This window comes from Thalia democratica, chromosome 7 (genome assembly GCF_965202585.1).
Source record: "Thalia democratica chromosome 7, ktThaDemo2.hap1.1, whole genome shotgun sequence".
NCBI classification, from domain to species: Eukaryota; Metazoa; Chordata; class Thaliacea; order Salpida; family Salpidae; genus Thalia; species Thalia democratica.
This window is the reverse complement of record NC_139171.1, coordinates 39,658,202-39,676,355: the sequence shown is the minus strand read 5'-3', so window position 1 is coordinate 39,676,355 and position 18,154 is coordinate 39,658,202. Positions and strand designations below refer to the sequence as shown.

The following is an 18,154-nucleotide window of genomic DNA, read 5'->3' as shown; positions in this document are numbered from 1 at the left end:
TTGTTATCTTAAACTCTTTCAGTCGGACGAGCGCTTTGATATAACTGATTGTTGTGACTAATGACGAGTTTAACGAAACATTTAAGCAAAGATATACAAAGCTTTTTTTTCAATTTTTAGTTGTTTTTGTCATAGATTTTGGTTGATAGTAAAAAACTTATTTCTTTGTTTATGAATTTAGTCTTTTTAAAGCTAATGGTGGTACTAAACTAGAGCATACTGATGAAAACTCACTCCGTAGTGTCTGAAGATCTAGGGCAGAGTGAGCTACAAGAGCAGCATCATCAGAAAAATCTCGTACTGAAAAGTTTTTTTTTTTACATTTTACTTTGCTCTCAGACATGCAAGACAAAAAAGGCGAATAACAATGCTTGTATGCAGCTTAGTTTAAGATCCAAAAGCGTGCTTTAAGTACATTGAAAAAAAAATCGAAAATAATTGAAGCAAGCTCGCAAACTTGCTTAAAAACTTTTTTGATTTAAGATAAATCAGAAGTGTTACCAATTTATTGGTTGATTGCCCTTATTTTTGTTTGATAAGACTTCACAATATTGACTTGAAGGACATTCAATCTGCAATAAAATTTCTAAAACTTCTTTAATTTTTACTAAATGCTTTATTGAGGTCAATGAAACCTATGTTTACATATTTTTTTGTTTATTGTTTTTGTCTAGCAACTTTCGTACAGAGAAATTTCTATCAGTAGTAGAACATTTAGACACAAAACCCTCATTACGACTCGGGATAGCTTTTCAGTCAGCTTTTTCAGTCGAGGAAGAATTAAACGTGCAAAAGCTTTACCAGCAACAAAAAGAAGGGAAATTCCTCTTTGGTCGTTGCTATCGACCTGAAACCTTTTTTTAAACAAATTTATGATTTTAGAATACAGCATGTATTGTTTGGCACCATCATTGTCTCCAATATTTAACTAAAATGTCATGTAGAAGGGGTAATCAGTAGGATATATAATAGCATTCAAGTGCTTTTGCTTTTATAAAAAAAACATCTCAGTAGTAGTCTTATTTAGTTGTTTAATAATTGAAATTATATCAAAGATATCCATACGTTTGGCAGACTATCAACGTGTTTAAGTGCATCGTCAGTAACAGTATTCCGTGTTGAATAAAGAAGATAAACCCATTTAAAGGCATAGGGAAGTTCAATAATATTTTACAAAAACTAATATTGGTTCTTATTTAAAAGCTGAGAGTATAAACTTTAAGATAATTTTTATAGAATGAAAAAAACTCAAACAACTTTTAAGATATAACCTGTTCTGTAAAAAAAAACTAATACAATAGTATGGAGTCAAAATTTTCAAGGCCGATTTTCTCTGAATTTTGAAAAGTTCACTAAAGTTGTATATTCTCCTTAATTTTTATAGCAACTTACTTCAAATTTTAAGGAAATGTACTGTTTAATATTACAAACAACTTGTAGCAAGCGGATTTTAAAAAATTCATGACCAAAGTTAAAAAAAAATTATCTATTTATTTAAAAAAAAAAATTGAAAAAATTAAAAAACTGTTTCCTACAAGCTGTTCAAAATTTGTTTAAGATTAATTTTAAGATATTTTTAAAACAATTACTCAAAAACTGAAGAAGGAGATAGATTTCTGTGAAATAGTCTTATTTCGCCATTTTAATTTGCGCCTCCCATAAGGAACCTGTTGTATCGTTTATATCTCAAAAGTTACTATTAAATTTAACTAGCGGTAAAAGGTAACTAGTAGCTAATTAAATTATGTAAAGACAACTGCTGTCAGATATATATTTTTATCTTCACATTGTCAATTAAGACTCGTGCTACATGGATTTATATCAGTAGTTAATATGAACCTTTCGCATAACATTTATAAAAGAAAGCAGCAAATGAATGTTTTCTTTAAACTTCGTTGTCATTACTTACATATTTTCTTTAAAAATTTATGGGTACTCTGGTGTTTTGGGTCGTACTTTAATTCTAAGAAACAGTTGTTTTTGAGGATGAAGGGACATATCACATCAAAAATGAAATTTCTTTAACTGATTCTTGTCATGCATTGCTGCAATATCTAATCGTCATTGCCGAGCCAATTTTTTGACACGTGCATGTTCATGTCAATACAACTTTTACAGCAGACTAACAAGTGATCGCATCAACATTCTGGACAGTTAAAAGACCTATTTAAAAGAATATCGGTTATAGAAAGACACTTGATTTTGTCGTGAAACTTTTTTATTTAAGGTTATCTTCAAAGGTCACTGAGGTTTGGTTTGGAAAAAATTGATTTGTAACTTATAATCATAAGATGACCGTAAGGTATTCTTATATACAAGGTCATTCGACTATATTTTTAAACTTAGTTTCTTTATCTTTACAATAAAAATACTTACACAATTTTTTTTCGACAAAATTAGAAAGAAAGAAAAATGTGAACGCTCACAACTAAGGTCGATGGATTGGTGTGGAAAAAGACCTTTCGGTCATCGAGCTGCACACCATTTACTTGTAACTAATTCTTTGAGCTAACTTTAAAACAATAATGAAAAAATAAAAACAAAAACTTAGAAAGTAACTGTATATACAATTTTTTTTTTTAAGTTTAAAAATGGTCAGCACCCTTTTTTAACCCATTACTGCCACTATTGACCATGGAAACCATAGTCTACCATGGGCTCCACACCGTCTCCTCCCCTAGATTTCTATTTTTATGATCATGTACATTCACATTTTTCTTGTTGCCCTTTCTACAAGAGCAACCACAAAAAATGCAACAGATATCTCAAAATTGAATAAATTGGGAGAGTTAGTAATGTCAGTATACATAAAATATTCAGTAATGTCATAAAACTGAAAGAGCGCCATGTATTTTAAAAAAGTGTCTTTAAATTTCTAGTGTATGTGTTTTTAGGTAAATAAAAATAGAGCAAAAAAAAAAAAAATATATATATATAAAACTTTGTCTAACTGTTTTATAGATTTGTAAACGATTCAATTTTAAACAATAAAATCTAGCACTAATAATTGATAGAATTTGTTTAAACCACTTAAAATAAAATCACTTCTAACAATACACAGCTAAATTTGAAAAACAAAATAATAAATCTTCACAAATATTCTGAAAAAAAAAGTAATAATAAAAGTATTTTATTGAGTTAAATAAACTGTTTGTAAACCTAAAACTAATTTTTAACAAATAAAATTAAATAACCAGAATGTCTAAAAAAAATGAAGTTTTTACTTCTAAATTTAAAATCTCCATCTTCTGAAACAAATTGACAATTAATATATAGTAAACAAAAACGACTAAATAGAGTTACAAAAGAAAAATAATACATCTACTCGTTTAATCACACTGTCAATGAGGACAAAACAATACTATCAAATTTTATGTACAAGAAACAAATTAAAAAAGTATATATAATAAATAAAATAATAAAAATAATAAAACTATTAGAAAGGGAAAAATTTAATAAAAAGAAAAAAAATAATAAATAAAATAAGTTAGAAAGGGCATTAACCATTTGAGTTCCAAACCTAATTCTTTTATAAACCAAATCTCCCGAGATAGGGACCCTAAGAGTCATAATCAGACTCGACCTTGTATGAAAATCACTTAAGTTAACAAGTTAGTCACGTTTGGGTTATTTGCTCCTTAAAAAGTTAATTTTCATAAAAAAAGTATCTTTTACTTGCACGTTAAAACATAGCGAACGATAGTTATTGTTCCTGTTCTTGGTGTGTAAATGACTCACCTTCAATTTTAACTTTAACAGATTGTAAAAATGTGTACTATCTAAATTATATATTACACCTTGACCTCAATGTTCATTAAAATACTTATCGTTTAGAGATGGCTTTGTTAAAAAATTAAAAGTACAATAAATTATTAGAGAATTAAGTGTGCGTTTTATTATGAGTAAATCAAAAAATAAAAAAGGTAGACTACTAAAAAAACGATGTTTCGTTCATATCGGTCAAAGGCTAATTCTTCCATAATTTCATAAAAAAGCTTGCCCAACATGATCAGATTAGCGAGGATACACTAAACTTAAAAACAAGTTTAGTATGTCGGCTTACCAAAAAGCTCCTAGACATGTTTAGTTCACAAAAACCTCCCTCAGTGCTGCATTTGTTAAATGTTTATAAAATAATCTTACAAGCAGTTTTATGCAAATACTTTTAAAATATAAAGTATAACAGTTAGAATTTAATTACAAAATATTGGTTTATAACAACTTAAATTGAAGGATAAACTTTAATTCTCTGCTGTTCTGCTCTTAGTCTCTTAAACAAACATAGCTTAAAGATAAAGTAAGTACAAGCTTAATGAAAGTTTATAAATATTTTTGCAATTTTTTAAGTATATTCAAGCCTTAAAAGCTCATCACTCGCAAGATAAAAGTATTTATAACTTATTTTAACGATTATAGTTAATTATCAAGAAATAAACTTTTTATTTATCTACTTCAATTAGTTATTGACTTTTTTAGAGTAAACACTTGCATTTAAATTTGACTGTATGAGTGTATAAGACTTATTATACAGTCGTAAAGATGTGTCTTAATTTATACTAAAGTATATGGAAATTATGATAAAAAATTTCCAAACTTTTAGTTCGTCAATAAAACAAAGTATCTAAAATACAAATACTAAAAATATTCTCTTTGTACTTAACTGTTTATTGAACGATAAAATAAAAAGCTCTCAAAAATTTTTGTCCAAGGACTTGGTGCGCAACAAAAACTTTTCAGTTGTCGAGTCGCTCACAAGCTGGATACGTTTTAACGTCTTTTCCAGGACGAAAAAAAATATGTAAAAGAAGTAAAATAGTTTAAGTTCCTATTTTATAAATTAGTATTAACTATATAAGTTTACTGTTGATGACTGTCCTGAAAAAGACATTAAAAGGTATCCAAGGTGTGCGACTTGATGACCGTAAGGTTCTTGGTGCAACAAGTTGTGGAATTTTTGAGCGTTTTTATCGTTCTATAAAATAAAGTGTATTTTATACTTACAAACACGTTTATTGAACTTTATAAAGGAAACTGCGATTTTGTGAGTTAAATTTTTAAATATTAAAAAGTTGATATGATAAGCTGTTAACATGTCTTTTATGTAAACAAATGCCTTGAAATTTGGTGGAAACTATATTCCCAAAGTTTTATGGGTTAAATTTGTATGATGTTTCTATAAACACCTACTGATTAGGACTTTTATGACAATTATGGCTCCATAACCCAAAGGGGTTTTTCAACTTTCAAGGTTACCAAAAGCCCAAGTCTTATTGTTTCCATACTGAGACTATTTTTGGTAAGACCTATTAATGTTTATTTTTATTATTGATATATAAAAAAGTGTTATTTAAGTTTCTTTTTTATACCCAAGGGTTTTCATTGATAATATAATGAACTTCTTGATTAATAATTGAAATTAATTTTTTTAAATTATATATTTTTATTTTTTAGTGGTACTCAAAATATTACATGTACTTCTGCAATGCTTATAAGTTATCTTATTTCTTGAGAACACTTTCCAATAAAAAGAAGCTGTTTTTGTTTAGTTTTTAACTGTAGCCTTTTTTGTATACGTAGTAGCTGTTTGTTTTAATCCCATGTTAAATTCAGAGAGTTTTTAAAGCTGTCATTAGGACCCCTATGCCATCAAACCACTTTTAGCTCAATTTTAAGCATTAATTATTTTAGATTATTTTTATTTATATAAATTACAAACTTATAAAATATTTTTTTTTTATTCAAGTTAGTTTAAGTACAAATTGTTTGACAAGTTTTATGACTTTGTATGTTTGGTTTTCTCATTTATATATTGTCTCTTGATTTCTTTGTTGCATTTTCTGCATGCTCTTCTAGAAAAAGACAACAGAAAAATGTCAAGGTAAAGAGATAAAAAGTTTAAGGAATAAAATTGTGATACCTATAATCAACTGTGCAATTTTTGCGGTAATGGTTTTGTTTCAACACACTAGTCTTTCAGGCTAGTTTAGTATTTTTTAAATTAAAGTCCAACTTAAGACTGTTTAAAATGTTTTCAGATAGAACTAAAGTAGTAATACAGTAATTAGGCTTGTTTAAAGTTTTTTACAAAACTTATGCTAGTTTTAATAGTTTTAGAAATCTCTGGCAAGTTTTTTATGATAATTTTTTCTTATAAACTTTTTCTTTTGATAATTTTATGTTTCTTTAGTTATAAGCTTGATGAACAATAAATTTGTTTAGCATTTAGCTGTAATACTCTCACTTTTTTATTTTATCAATAATTTGAAATAGTTTAATTTAAATCAGGCTAGTTTTGGGTTTTTCAAGGCTATTTTTTGTGCTTTAAAGAGTGGAAACCCTACAATGTGTTTAGAAAAGATTACTGACCTTTTTATTGTACTGTTTAATTTTTACATGTAAAGTAAGAAATAAATCAAGTTGTGAATCCTTACAACTATGGTAAGTGAATTAGTGTGGAGAAATCCCTTTTGGTATTCAAGCTATAATAACTTGCTTTGTCAAAGCTGTGTTGAGCTATTCTATTTTATATTAGTTATAAGTTAAGGACTATTGTGCTTTTCAAAAAAAAACTTACTATAAGTTTATTTGAAAAAATATTAAGCACTTTTTTAAACTTATAACTGCTAATTTTGACCATAAAAGCCATAGTCTACCATTGGCACTAAACCATCTCCTCACTTTGAACTAATTTTTCACAGTTGTTTATATTTCTCTTGCTGTCCTTTCTACAAGAGCAACCACAAAACATGCAATAAACAAAAAGGGAGAAGTGGTAGTGTAAAAAATATGTTTACTATAAACATAAAACTTAAAAAGCGCTATGTATAACTCAAAAAGCTGTTTATCAGGGCTAAAGTAGTCCTTATAAGCAAAACCTTTTCATTTGCCTTGGCATGTTATATGTTAAAGGTTTGTATCAATGTTTCATATGCCTTGAAATATTAATACAAACTTAAAACTAAGATAACTCATACTTTTATCTAATTTTTGCATGCGTTAATTAGATATAACATTTAGATTTTATTCTACACGTTTAGTTAATACTCTTTTGTTGTTATTAGACTGTTATAACATTTTTATACATTTATGGTATCATAATAAATTTTGGATAATGTTGAGTTAAAAAAAAGTATTATAATAGCCATTAAAAAAAAATTAATTAATTGCAGTTATTAATTATATTTTATACAGAGGTTTTCTATAACATAAATGCTGCTTATAAAATTCAAAGATGAATGGCAGCATAACAGAAAAAGATTACAACACTAGTTCCACATGTCAAGGTATTGTTTTCATTTTCTTGGTAATTTTATACATATTAGTTTGATTTCTTAATTTAAATTTTCATGTTGAGTAATTGTATCTTTTTCTAGCTACTTCAACTATAATAGTTTTCAGTTTAGTAGTATAGACATGGTGGTCACCTATTTAGTGTTTTCAGGAAAATTTCAGAAAAATGTGTTTTTGTTCCTGCAAAATGCCCAGGAAATTTGAATGTTTATTTTTCTAAAGGGTTAGGCATGTTTTCTGATTAAGCTTTTTTTATTGTTGTAGAAAATCTTAGACTAAAGAAGTTTTTATATTCAAGCCTCCAAAATATTTACTGACTTTGATAAAGATTGTTCTGATAAAAATATTTATTACCAAAGCTGGCGTTGAGAGGGATTTCAGTTATAGTTTTTCAGTTATATTTCAGCTATAAGGGTCACCAAATATTTTTACATTTCCACAGTATCAAAAGATATTAGCAAAATACCACAACATGTTACCTGCAAAGATAATCTATAAACAATTAAATAATTGCTTAAAGGAACTCCTCTTGTTTTAGACTTATAATTTATCCATAAATAAGTCTTTTGATGAAAATAAAACATAAGGCTAACCTTTTTAACAATTTTCTTTAATGTGATTATTGCCTAAGCGCATTAAACACAGTGTTAAGTAACAAACTCTAAACTTAAAATTGTTTCATTGATATTTATATTGCTCCTTTACAGTAAATTAGTATGTCTTGTGGAACAATAACTTCTCTCAAAAGTTAAAAAAAAAGTTTATATTTAATAGTTGAAATATATGAACAATATCATCAAACATTTGACACTGAACAATCAAAATTTTACAAAAAGAAACATAGGAAGACTGAATAAAATTGATAAATTTATTGAAAATTTTATTGATGATGTTACAAATTATTCAAATTTTAAGCTGTATACCTGTCTCTAGGGTCACAGTCTAACATTTTTGAACAAAAAATCATGATTATTATATAATATTTACTTGAGAGAAAAGTCAGGCATGGCAGGTTGAAAACTTTTAAAAAACAATATATTCTATAACCTCAAGCAAAAAAGGAAAACATATGCTAAAAGTGATTTAAACTAAGGTGGTTAGAAGTAATGTCATTTTATTGAGCCAAACTATTTTCAATCTCCTAAACTATCTTATGTTTATACTTATGTTTTAAAGCTACTTAAAATATAATATTTTGTAAAAATAGCATTATAGTTTGACTAAAATCTACAAAATAATATCAATACGTAAAGACCAGATAGACCTTGTATGACCTTAATATTTAAAAAAAATGAAAACATATATTTAGTTTATAAGTATTATATAAAACATTTAAATATTTTCAGATGACAAATTTCTTCATACTGATGAGATTAATGCCAAGTTGAGTGCAACTTTTTCTCCGCTTTGTGATATTGACAATGACCTTTCTGAACAAGAAGGCACTAATGAAGATCAATTGAAAGAAGGTTTTATTAAGTTTTTGAATCTAACAACCAAATTTTAAATCAATTGATCTTAAATAATGTATACCAGGGACGTAGCTAGCTCAAAAAAGTTACGAATCTTTAAAAATTAAAACATCTGAAATAACACGTCCTAGCTGTAACACATCAATCTAAACTACCTCTAATGTTATTGAATTTAATCTGAAAATATTTAGTTATGTTAATATATTAAAAATGGAATGTTGAAGTACGAGTGATAACTGTATACAAGACAATTTATTTTGATCCACACCCCCTATGACTCTTTTTGTCACGCCACTTGTGTAAACCCAGAAAACTTTCATTAAAAATAAGTATAAAAAAATCACAACTTAACTCAAAAACACTTATATTGTCTTAAAATCAAACATTTAACGTAGTCAATAGTAACAACAAGTTATGCAAATTTTTGTAGCACAAAATTGTATGATTTTGATTTTTGAAGCTACAGCTTCCATTAGAATCAATTTTACAATGCAGCTTTTTGACAAATTAAAGCTTTAACGTGCTAAATGTTACAAGTTGGATGTATTTAATTTGCTTAATTTTACAACACTAAAAATGCTAAACAGTACATATATGTCAAAATTATCTCTCAGAAGTGCATTAAGTAGAAATGAATAACTAAAAGCCTAAGAAAGCAGAGTCTTTTCAAGCTGAAATAAAAACTTTTTTTTTCTCACATAAGTATATGTTTCTGTAGATTTGCAGAAATGTAAACCTGCTTAAATTTAAATGTTATATTGCATGGTTGCCACATGTACTCAAGCTACTAAGGATTAGTCAAGATAGTTTAAAAGTTTTGGAAAACTCAGACTAGTTTCTATAATTTTATTGAACTTCAGGCTAGTTTTTATGACTGTAAATGTTTATTTTTGAATATTTATGTTTTTATTTTGATGTATTTAAGCTTGTCAAGTAATATTTAAAAAAATATTAACTCAGGATGACTTAGACTAGGTTGATGTAGCTCATATTATTTTTTGGTCACTTTGATTGGCATTTTTGCTTTAAAGAGTGGTAACTTTGATATTATCTTCTTAGTATTTCTTTAAATAAGTAATTTTAAAATAGTTGTTATATTGCACATAAATTTCAATGTTTTTTAGAAATGTATTAATTTCTTACCATCTTAAAAAGCACACAGTTGAATTATTTACTTGAAAATTTTGAAGCACTTTTAGAACAAGACAAATCATTTAAAATGAATACAATTTTTACAATAGTCATTGTAGTTTTTCTACATTTTTTAAGATTACCATAATACATATTAGTAACAAAATTTCACAAATAATTAGATATTTAGACAGTTATCAAAAATTTAAGTTTACTCAGACTTACTGTGAAATACCTGCTACTTAATTTAAATAAAAACCTTTGTTGAAATCTTAAAGTAAAAAAAAATATTGTTTTGATCATTAATGTTTAATCTTGAATCATGCAAGAAATATTAAATCAAATCAAAAAAATATATTATACTGTAACATAAAATTTTTTTAATTTTGAAAAATAATAATTGTAAACAATTAGTAAGTTTATAAATTAAATCTATTTAGTTAAAGACTATAAAAAAAATAAACACTTTTTTCACATTGTATCACTTATGTAGTTCAAACTTATTTTGAGTTTATTATTTCATTTTTTTGATAAGGAATGATTATAAAGTAAAGATCTTAAACTTTATTAGGAATTAATTAGATCAAGACTATTTTACATTTTATATAATACAGCAGTCATTGTTGTACAACCATATTTAGTATTGAATCAAAAATAAATTGTTGGTATGTTTTTTCAAAAATTTTTTGATAGTTATACATGTTCAATATGTTTATTTTTACTAGACCTTGTTTTACAAAAAAATTTTATGTATACAAAGGCATCCAAAAAAGTTACATGTTTGGCTTTATAAGTTTAATGCAAGTATTTTCTTAGCATTTTTAAAACTAAATAAGCCTCTCTTTTAATAATATTTTGTAAAACTAACACAACTTTGATTAATTTCTGTAAAAAATCCAATTTAAGATTTAACGTAATATACGTACACAATTAATGTTTAAAGCTAATTTAAATTAAATATTCAAAGATTATAAAAAGTAATCAACATATTTTTTTTTCAGTAGTGTTTGACAAATAACTTACCATATTTTGGAAAATGATTTCAAACTAGTATTACACCAAGTTTGTACTAACAAATCTAATTTAAATTTGAACAGTTCTAGAAGCTTGCTTTCTAGTATTTTATTAATAGTAATCAACTTGTTAATTAAGGCCATAGGGGGGGGGGGGTAAACCATGTTTTTTACAAGTTGATCTTATTTTAAAGAGTTTTTTCTAAGATTCAAGATTTTTTTATCGTCTTTTTACAAAAAATAAAATATCTAAAAGTTAAATGATATTTTTTAATTCTAAAAAAACAGGCTTTAAAAGCCAAAGTTAATTAGAATTAAAAAAAAAAGTCGGACCCCTCCTATGACCTTAGTCTAATTTAGCCAAAAAATTAAACATAAATCACTCTTTTTCAAAAAGTTTTTAAAAATTTGAAAAGTTTATTAATATTTTTGCTAAGCTGCTCATCAGATAAGTTTAACTTAGTTAAAGTTTGTTTAAAATAGTAACGTCATAAAGATTCAAATTTAAAACAAGTCTGTGTTCAGATTAGAGTTTTTAATTTAGATATTCTTTGCCAATTTAAATTTAAGTTTAAGATACAATTTATGACTAAAATCGATTAAAATTTGGTTTTACAATTATTATTAACTTTAAAATTACATTAACTGTTATAACATCATTGTTAACAAATTTTTGGCTCACAAGTTGTAATAAAAATCAATTTTAGTACTATAATCTCAAGTTATTTTAGTCATCTTGTAATTTCTTTCCTAAACTTAACTTAAAATTTACGGAAAAACTTATTGAATTTAAAGTATTTTAGTTCTAAGCTACAGTTAGATATTTATCTAATATTTAGCAACGGTTATCTGATGAGCTGCTTAGCAAAATATAAATAGAAATTTCGAACTATCAAAGTGAATGATTTATATATAAATATATAATAGAAATTAGTACCAAGACAAAACTTTTCAACATCTTGATTTTAATTATTATTAGAAACAAAAGTGACATTTTTCTTACTTTAAAATATCCAGATAAAAAATAAAAATGTGGTAGCAACATGTTTGTAAAAATCAGTTGTTATTATTTTAAATACTATGCTAGATTAATGTTTTAGATAATGACCATTTATATGTTTCAAATTTTTTACATTTAATATATTTTATTGTTATTCTAGTTTTTAAGTTATTTTTTTCTAGATTCCACTGCTGAGAAAGTAGATACAGAAGAACCAATTACTCAGCTTTTGGACTCTAGCAGTAACAGTTTAGAAGAATGTGAGACATTTTTGTTAGATGACAGTTTCCTAGAAGATAAAGATGATGCAGTTGAAGATAAATTTAACTCTATTGATCAAATTGAAAAAAATGTAAATAGTAGCTTTAAATGTTTAGAAACTGAAAATGTTACTGAAAGCTGTTCAAGTAGTCATGGAACAACGGAAGTAAATACTCAACTCGAAAACAAAATTGAAATAAAAAATGGTTCTGTCATAAAAGACAAAAATCATCTTTTAGAAGATGAAGAGTTCAAACTAACAAAAACTAGTAAAAACTTAAATAAAAGTGATGAGTCATTTGAAGAATTTGCACTAGATAGTGATTCAGAAGAACAGTTAAACATAAGTTATGAAAAACAACCTGAAATAGTATCTAATGAAAACTCTTCTACAAAAAATGATTTACAAAGCTCAAAGTCTACTAGTATCCAAGACACTAGTAATTCTTTAAATAATAAAAATAGTTATAAATTAGATTTAACTACAACTGTAGGTAACCAAAGCAAGAAATCTCTAGATTTTCACTTGATATCAAAGGATAGCAAAAAAAAAGTTCTAGTTAACAAAAATATTATATTTTCTGCTAACAAAGCTGCAAATTATGTAATTCCACCAGTACAAAATAACCAAAAAAATCAGCCTAAAACTGTCACAAAGTCCTTTAAGTGTGAAACTTGTGGTAAGGAATTTTCAAAGCAATCTAAACTTAAAAGACATAAGTTGATACATGTTAAAGTTAATCCTTTCCCCTGTTTATTGTGTGGAAGAAGATTTAAAAGAAAAGATCACCTAAGAGGTCATATCAAGGCAGTTGTATCTCATAGTAAAGCATGTGCTTGTGAAAGGTGCAGAGCTCATTTTTATTGTGAAATTGACACTTCAAACTTGATTGCAAAGCGCAATTGTGTAGGCACTCAAGCTGTGCCGTGTAAATGTAAGCTTTGTGGAGATGTTTTGGAAGACATGGTTGCTTTAAAAAAACATTTTAAATATTATCATGAAGACAAAGCAAGTTTGCTCGAAAACGATGGAAGCAACATGGTGAGAGCTATTGATGACACTGTTGTCGATCGTGAAGAAAGTCCGTCCCGTACTATAATTGATACTTGGTTTTGTGTTTATTGTCAAAAAGTTTTCAACAGTGAGAATCAGAAGTTGAGTCATCATTGTGAAAGATCTGTAGTAAAATATGGTTCTTCTTCAACGAAAAATGGCTTTACAAAGCATTCTTTAAGTACTAGTTCTCCAAGTTCTATACCTGCTATTAGTCCCAAAACACAACTCCAAGAAGGAACTTCGGAACTTTCACAATTGCTTCAACGTCCTAAAAAAGCAGCAAGGTCTTCTTTAAATCAGGTCAACATTCTAGACAGTTCGTCTACAGTTAAACTATCCCTAAAAAGACCTTTACCACACAGTGCAGAAAGAATCAGTCCTAAAGTATGCAAGTTAAGTACTACTCAAAGTAATAGTCAGTTTATCAAAAACTCTAAACATGTATTTAACACCAACTTAAAACCTGCTCAATTTATAAATCTAGACAGTACTAGAACTTCAACTCTTTTCTTAAGCAAGTCTGAAATTGAAGCGCTACCTGCTTCTTTGATTAATAGAGGTTCGAAAAAAGTTGTTATAAGCGCTATTCCTTCAATTGAAGTAAAAAAAGTAAATACACTGCCTAACAAACTATCTAAAATGACCGAATTAGCAGATAAGTTAATGTCTAAAAAAAGTAAAAGCTCAATGGAAGTTTACAGCAATAAATCCAAAGTTTTAGCAATTACAGATAATATAGTCAATAAAAAAAATTATAGCAGCAACACCACTGAATCTTCGTTGCGACCAAGTGACGAGGATTCCAAAGTAAAGTCAATTAAGTTGGATTACGACTTAGACAAGATCCGTCAGATTGCTCAATTTTATGAAAACGATGAAGTATTTGAATGTGCTTTTTGCCCTCGCACATTTGAATTTATTGAAGGTTTGTTGGGTTGCCTTAGTTTTTTATAAAATTTCTTATTCAGTTTACTTTACTTAAATGTTTTTTTTTAAATTGTTTCAAGCAAGTTTTGTTAGTATTATAATGATTTTCTGTATACTCTTACTTTTTTTAAATGTTGCTCAAGTGCTTATTTAAGTTGAAGAAATATAATTAAAGTATGAAATAAAAGTTTGACAAAAAATTGACCTTTTTTGAGAGGAAAAGAAAAAGTTTATTAAACTATTTAAAAAATTTAGCTAATTAAAGTTAACTAACTATGATATAAATTAAAAAAATTAAACATTGCAACTCCCAAACTAGTTCTACAAAGATTTAGTTTAGTCTTTTAAGGCAGTTGGTGTTTTAACTAAGTTGGCGTATATCTTAGGATGGTTCTGTTGCGTAATTGCAGAATTAAAAAATTTTCAAACTAATATTTCTTAGCTTTACAAAATTGTTATAGCTAAAATGATTTTAAATTAATTAAGTCTCTCTCTAGAATAATTTTATTAATTATTAAAGAAAAATGCAGCTTAAATTTTACTACAATTTAGTCTTCTCCCAACAACTTAATTGAAGTTTTTCTTTTAAATTTTTAGAAATATTTTAGATAAATTAAAAAGATTTAAAAATATATAAAATATACTGAAGTATTTATTAGTTTTGTTGTAATTTAGGTATAGTTTTTGAAAAGCTTCACTTTAATGAAAAACTATCTATATTTTAGGAAAACTAGCTCATGAAATGGCACACAACTTTGGTTTTACAAAAAATATACCATGCTACTTTTGTAATGTCACTGTTAAAGATCACAGCAAAATGGTCAGGCATCTGAGAAAGCACACTTGTAGCAAACCATTTCAAGTAAGTTAAAAATAAAAAAAAGTATATATTAAAAACGTAGTTATTTTTTTGTGCAATTTTTGTTTTCAATTGTACGCATGTACATCTTAATGTTTTAAAAGTTAAAGAAGTAAAATAAATATTGACTACAAATTCTGAACTATTAATCTTTGAAAAATGTATTACACAAATATTATATGAAATGCTAATACTTTTTTATCCATTTACAAATTAAATTTACATTTTATTTCAGCTATGCTTTAAATTTTTTAACTTAGATGAAAAACTTAAATTTATTTACATAATAAGAAAGGAGAAAATGCCAATAGCATTACAGGACAAACCAACTAACATCAGTACTTTATCAGCGTCGTAATTTAGATTAATATGTAAAATCACTCATAAAATTTCTCGTTATAGTGTGTTCACCCGGCTTGCAAGAAGAGATTCGCTCGCAAAGACCACCTGACTTCTCACTACGCGAACCAGTGCGGCTTCCCCGAAGATTACGTGTCTGGCAGCAACAAGAGATCTCACACCTTCACTTCAACCTCAAAGTCGCACGCCAAGTAATCTTTGCAATTATTTTTAATAATAATGTTCATAAAAATAATTGTTTACTTTTATAAGTCACTTGAAAGGTTCGTTTCATGGTTCTTTTTTCAGATTTTCCTGCAAGTTGTGCCGACAGTCCTTCATGAACGAGCGAAACCTGATCATGCACAGGTGCAACTCGGGCGAGGAGGAGAACAGAAAAACTTCGAACAGCTCGCCTTTCAACGGCAACTCGATGGTGCCGTTCAAATCGGCAGCTTTCACCCCGAAGGTAGCCAAGGATCCGCCTCCGGACCTGAAGTCGCCCTGCATCGACGTGAACGTGGTGGCGCGGGAGGAGAACGACGGCGACTTCATGTGCGCCCACTGCAGCCAGCGGTTCCACTGCGAGGACAGCTTCAACGAGCACATCAGCTCCCACGACTCCTCCGGCAGCGGCAACTTCGAGTGCCTCGTCTGCACCAACTGCGCGTTCGACACGTGCTGCGAGCTGCTCGCCCACATGGACATGTGCCACGAGGCCGTTGTGACGTCACAGTTCGTCAGGTGCCGCCCGTGCGACCTCGCGTTCGGCAGCTGCGACGAGATGTACGCGCACGCCAGCGAGCACCACAAGGACTTGCTGAAACATTTCTGAAAAAAAAACAAGTTTAATTAAGTTTTGACTCGGCTTTTGTCGTAAACTGTAGAATAATGATTAGGAAAATTATTATCTTGTTTGTTTGTTTTATTATTTCTTAAATGAAACGTAGGACTTGATTGTTTTAAATTATTTAGTTTAGAAAAGAGCTAAAGTTTTACAAATAGTTTTGGCCTTGGCTATTGTTTATGAGTGTTTGAAGATAAAAAACATTATTAAATTTGACAAAATACAACTGCAGTCCAAAAACAATTATTCTAAAGCTTATGTAGCTTGCATTACAAAAGTTTTGTAAACTTAATAATTTTTTTATGCTAATAATATCAAATAGTTTTTTGATTAAAAAAGCTGATATGAAATTTAATATGTTTGTTTAATTTTTAAGAAATTTTGTATTAAAAAGGCTTAAGGTATACTGTTTTAAAAAATCATTGAAAAATATACTATATTAGAAAATTATGAACTTTTTTCTTGCCTTTTAACGATAGAGTTCGAATTTGTTGTTTACTAAAAAATGCTTAATCTGCCGAATTAGATTAAACCTGTGTTTTATATGTTTTAGTGTAATTTTGTATAGTTAAAAACAGGTTCTTAAGTCATAAGCGCAAAAGTTGTGTAAATAGCATAGATTGTTTTTTTAATTTTTTAGTGAATAGTTAAATTGTTATTCATAATTAAAGAGTGTATATGTTTTGCATACATTTGCTTGTTTATTTTTACTTGTGAGTTTTTTAGTTATATGCTAGCTTCATTTTAATTAAATTATGTAGTATTTTAAGTTTACTGTAATAAAATTACGGAATTTTACTTGAATATAAGAGTAAAAAAAGTTTTTAACTTAACTCAAAAAAACTTAGTCTTGTTTTCATTCCAAAATATTTAATTAGAGAAGTTTTATTATTAAAAATTGATGCAGCTAATATGATAAATTTCTTTCTCAAGTTAACTAAACAAATTTATATAATTAATTGTTATAATTTATATGATAGAAATTGTGCATTCAAGTAGTTGATATTTTTGAAATGTATCTATAATTACAACCTTGAAGTTTTGAACTACAATGATTTTTATATGAATAAATTTGAAAGTTTTATAGCAATATTTTCTTAAACTGTTTTTAAAATTTAGTGATTTAGAAAACTTTTGGTTTCTTGAAGCCACGAAGTTGTAAAAATATTGTGTGTAGTTTTTGTTACTTTTAGAAAAAATAAAATTTTAAGTTTGTTTACTTATATTTCCACTTAAATACATTTAAAAGTTTAGTATTTTATAAAATGTTTAGCTGCTTAAATTAAAGAGCTGCATAAAACACATGAGTTACGTTTTATCTGTGTTTTTTTGTACTATAGCTTTAATTTTCTTTTTATTTGCAATAAACATTACTTTGCTACAAAAAATTCATTTAGTTAAGGTTTTTTAATTAGTTGTCACTAAATGTTTTAATACGATTTAAATTTTCTGAAATTTTAAGTATTTTTACTTGACATAAATTTTAGGTTGTTTAAACAAACGTGCATAACAAGTATTCAAAACTTTATAGCATCAGTCACTTTATAGCGATCGTGCCATTAAATGTTAATTAATACTTTAATGCATATAGAATATGCTAATTATTTATTAAAGACTAAAATTAACTGCTTCCGTTAAATAAAAATAGAGTCAATCAAAATATAGGAGAAAGATTAGTTCATGTTCTTAAAGTTTTTAATTGTAAAAAATGCAATTTAACTACAATTATGAACCTATTGGCCTGAGCAAGAAAAATAAATACACATTTAGAGTTCATACTCTTTATTATGACAGGACGAAATTAAACGGCAATAAGAAATGTATGTAAATATATTTGATTAAAAATAGTTCTAATACATGCAAACTGTATAACCTTAATAACATTCGAATAATTTGATACATATTTTGTATCTTAAATTTAACAGTATTCTTTTTTAATTACTTTAACACATGTTTCT

General features: G+C 27.2%; 1 protein-coding gene across 1 annotated transcript; it reads left to right on the top strand.

Annotated features, from left to right (window-relative positions):
* Positions 1 to 7,171: 7,171 nt before the first annotated feature.
* On the top strand, positions 7,172 to 16,573 carry LOC145840482 (uncharacterized). The gene is made up of 6 exons (XM_082947757.1): positions 7,172 to 7,283; positions 8,637 to 8,759; positions 12,089 to 14,149; positions 14,877 to 15,013; positions 15,413 to 15,561; positions 15,659 to 16,573. The coding sequence occupies exons 1-6, from the start codon at positions 7,232 to 7,234 to the stop codon at positions 16,182 to 16,184; spliced, it is 3,048 nt and encodes a 1,015-aa protein (XP_082803883.1). The 5' UTR covers positions 7,172 to 7,231; the 3' UTR covers positions 16,185 to 16,573.
* The last annotated feature ends 1,581 nt before the right edge of the window (positions 16,574 to 18,154 follow it).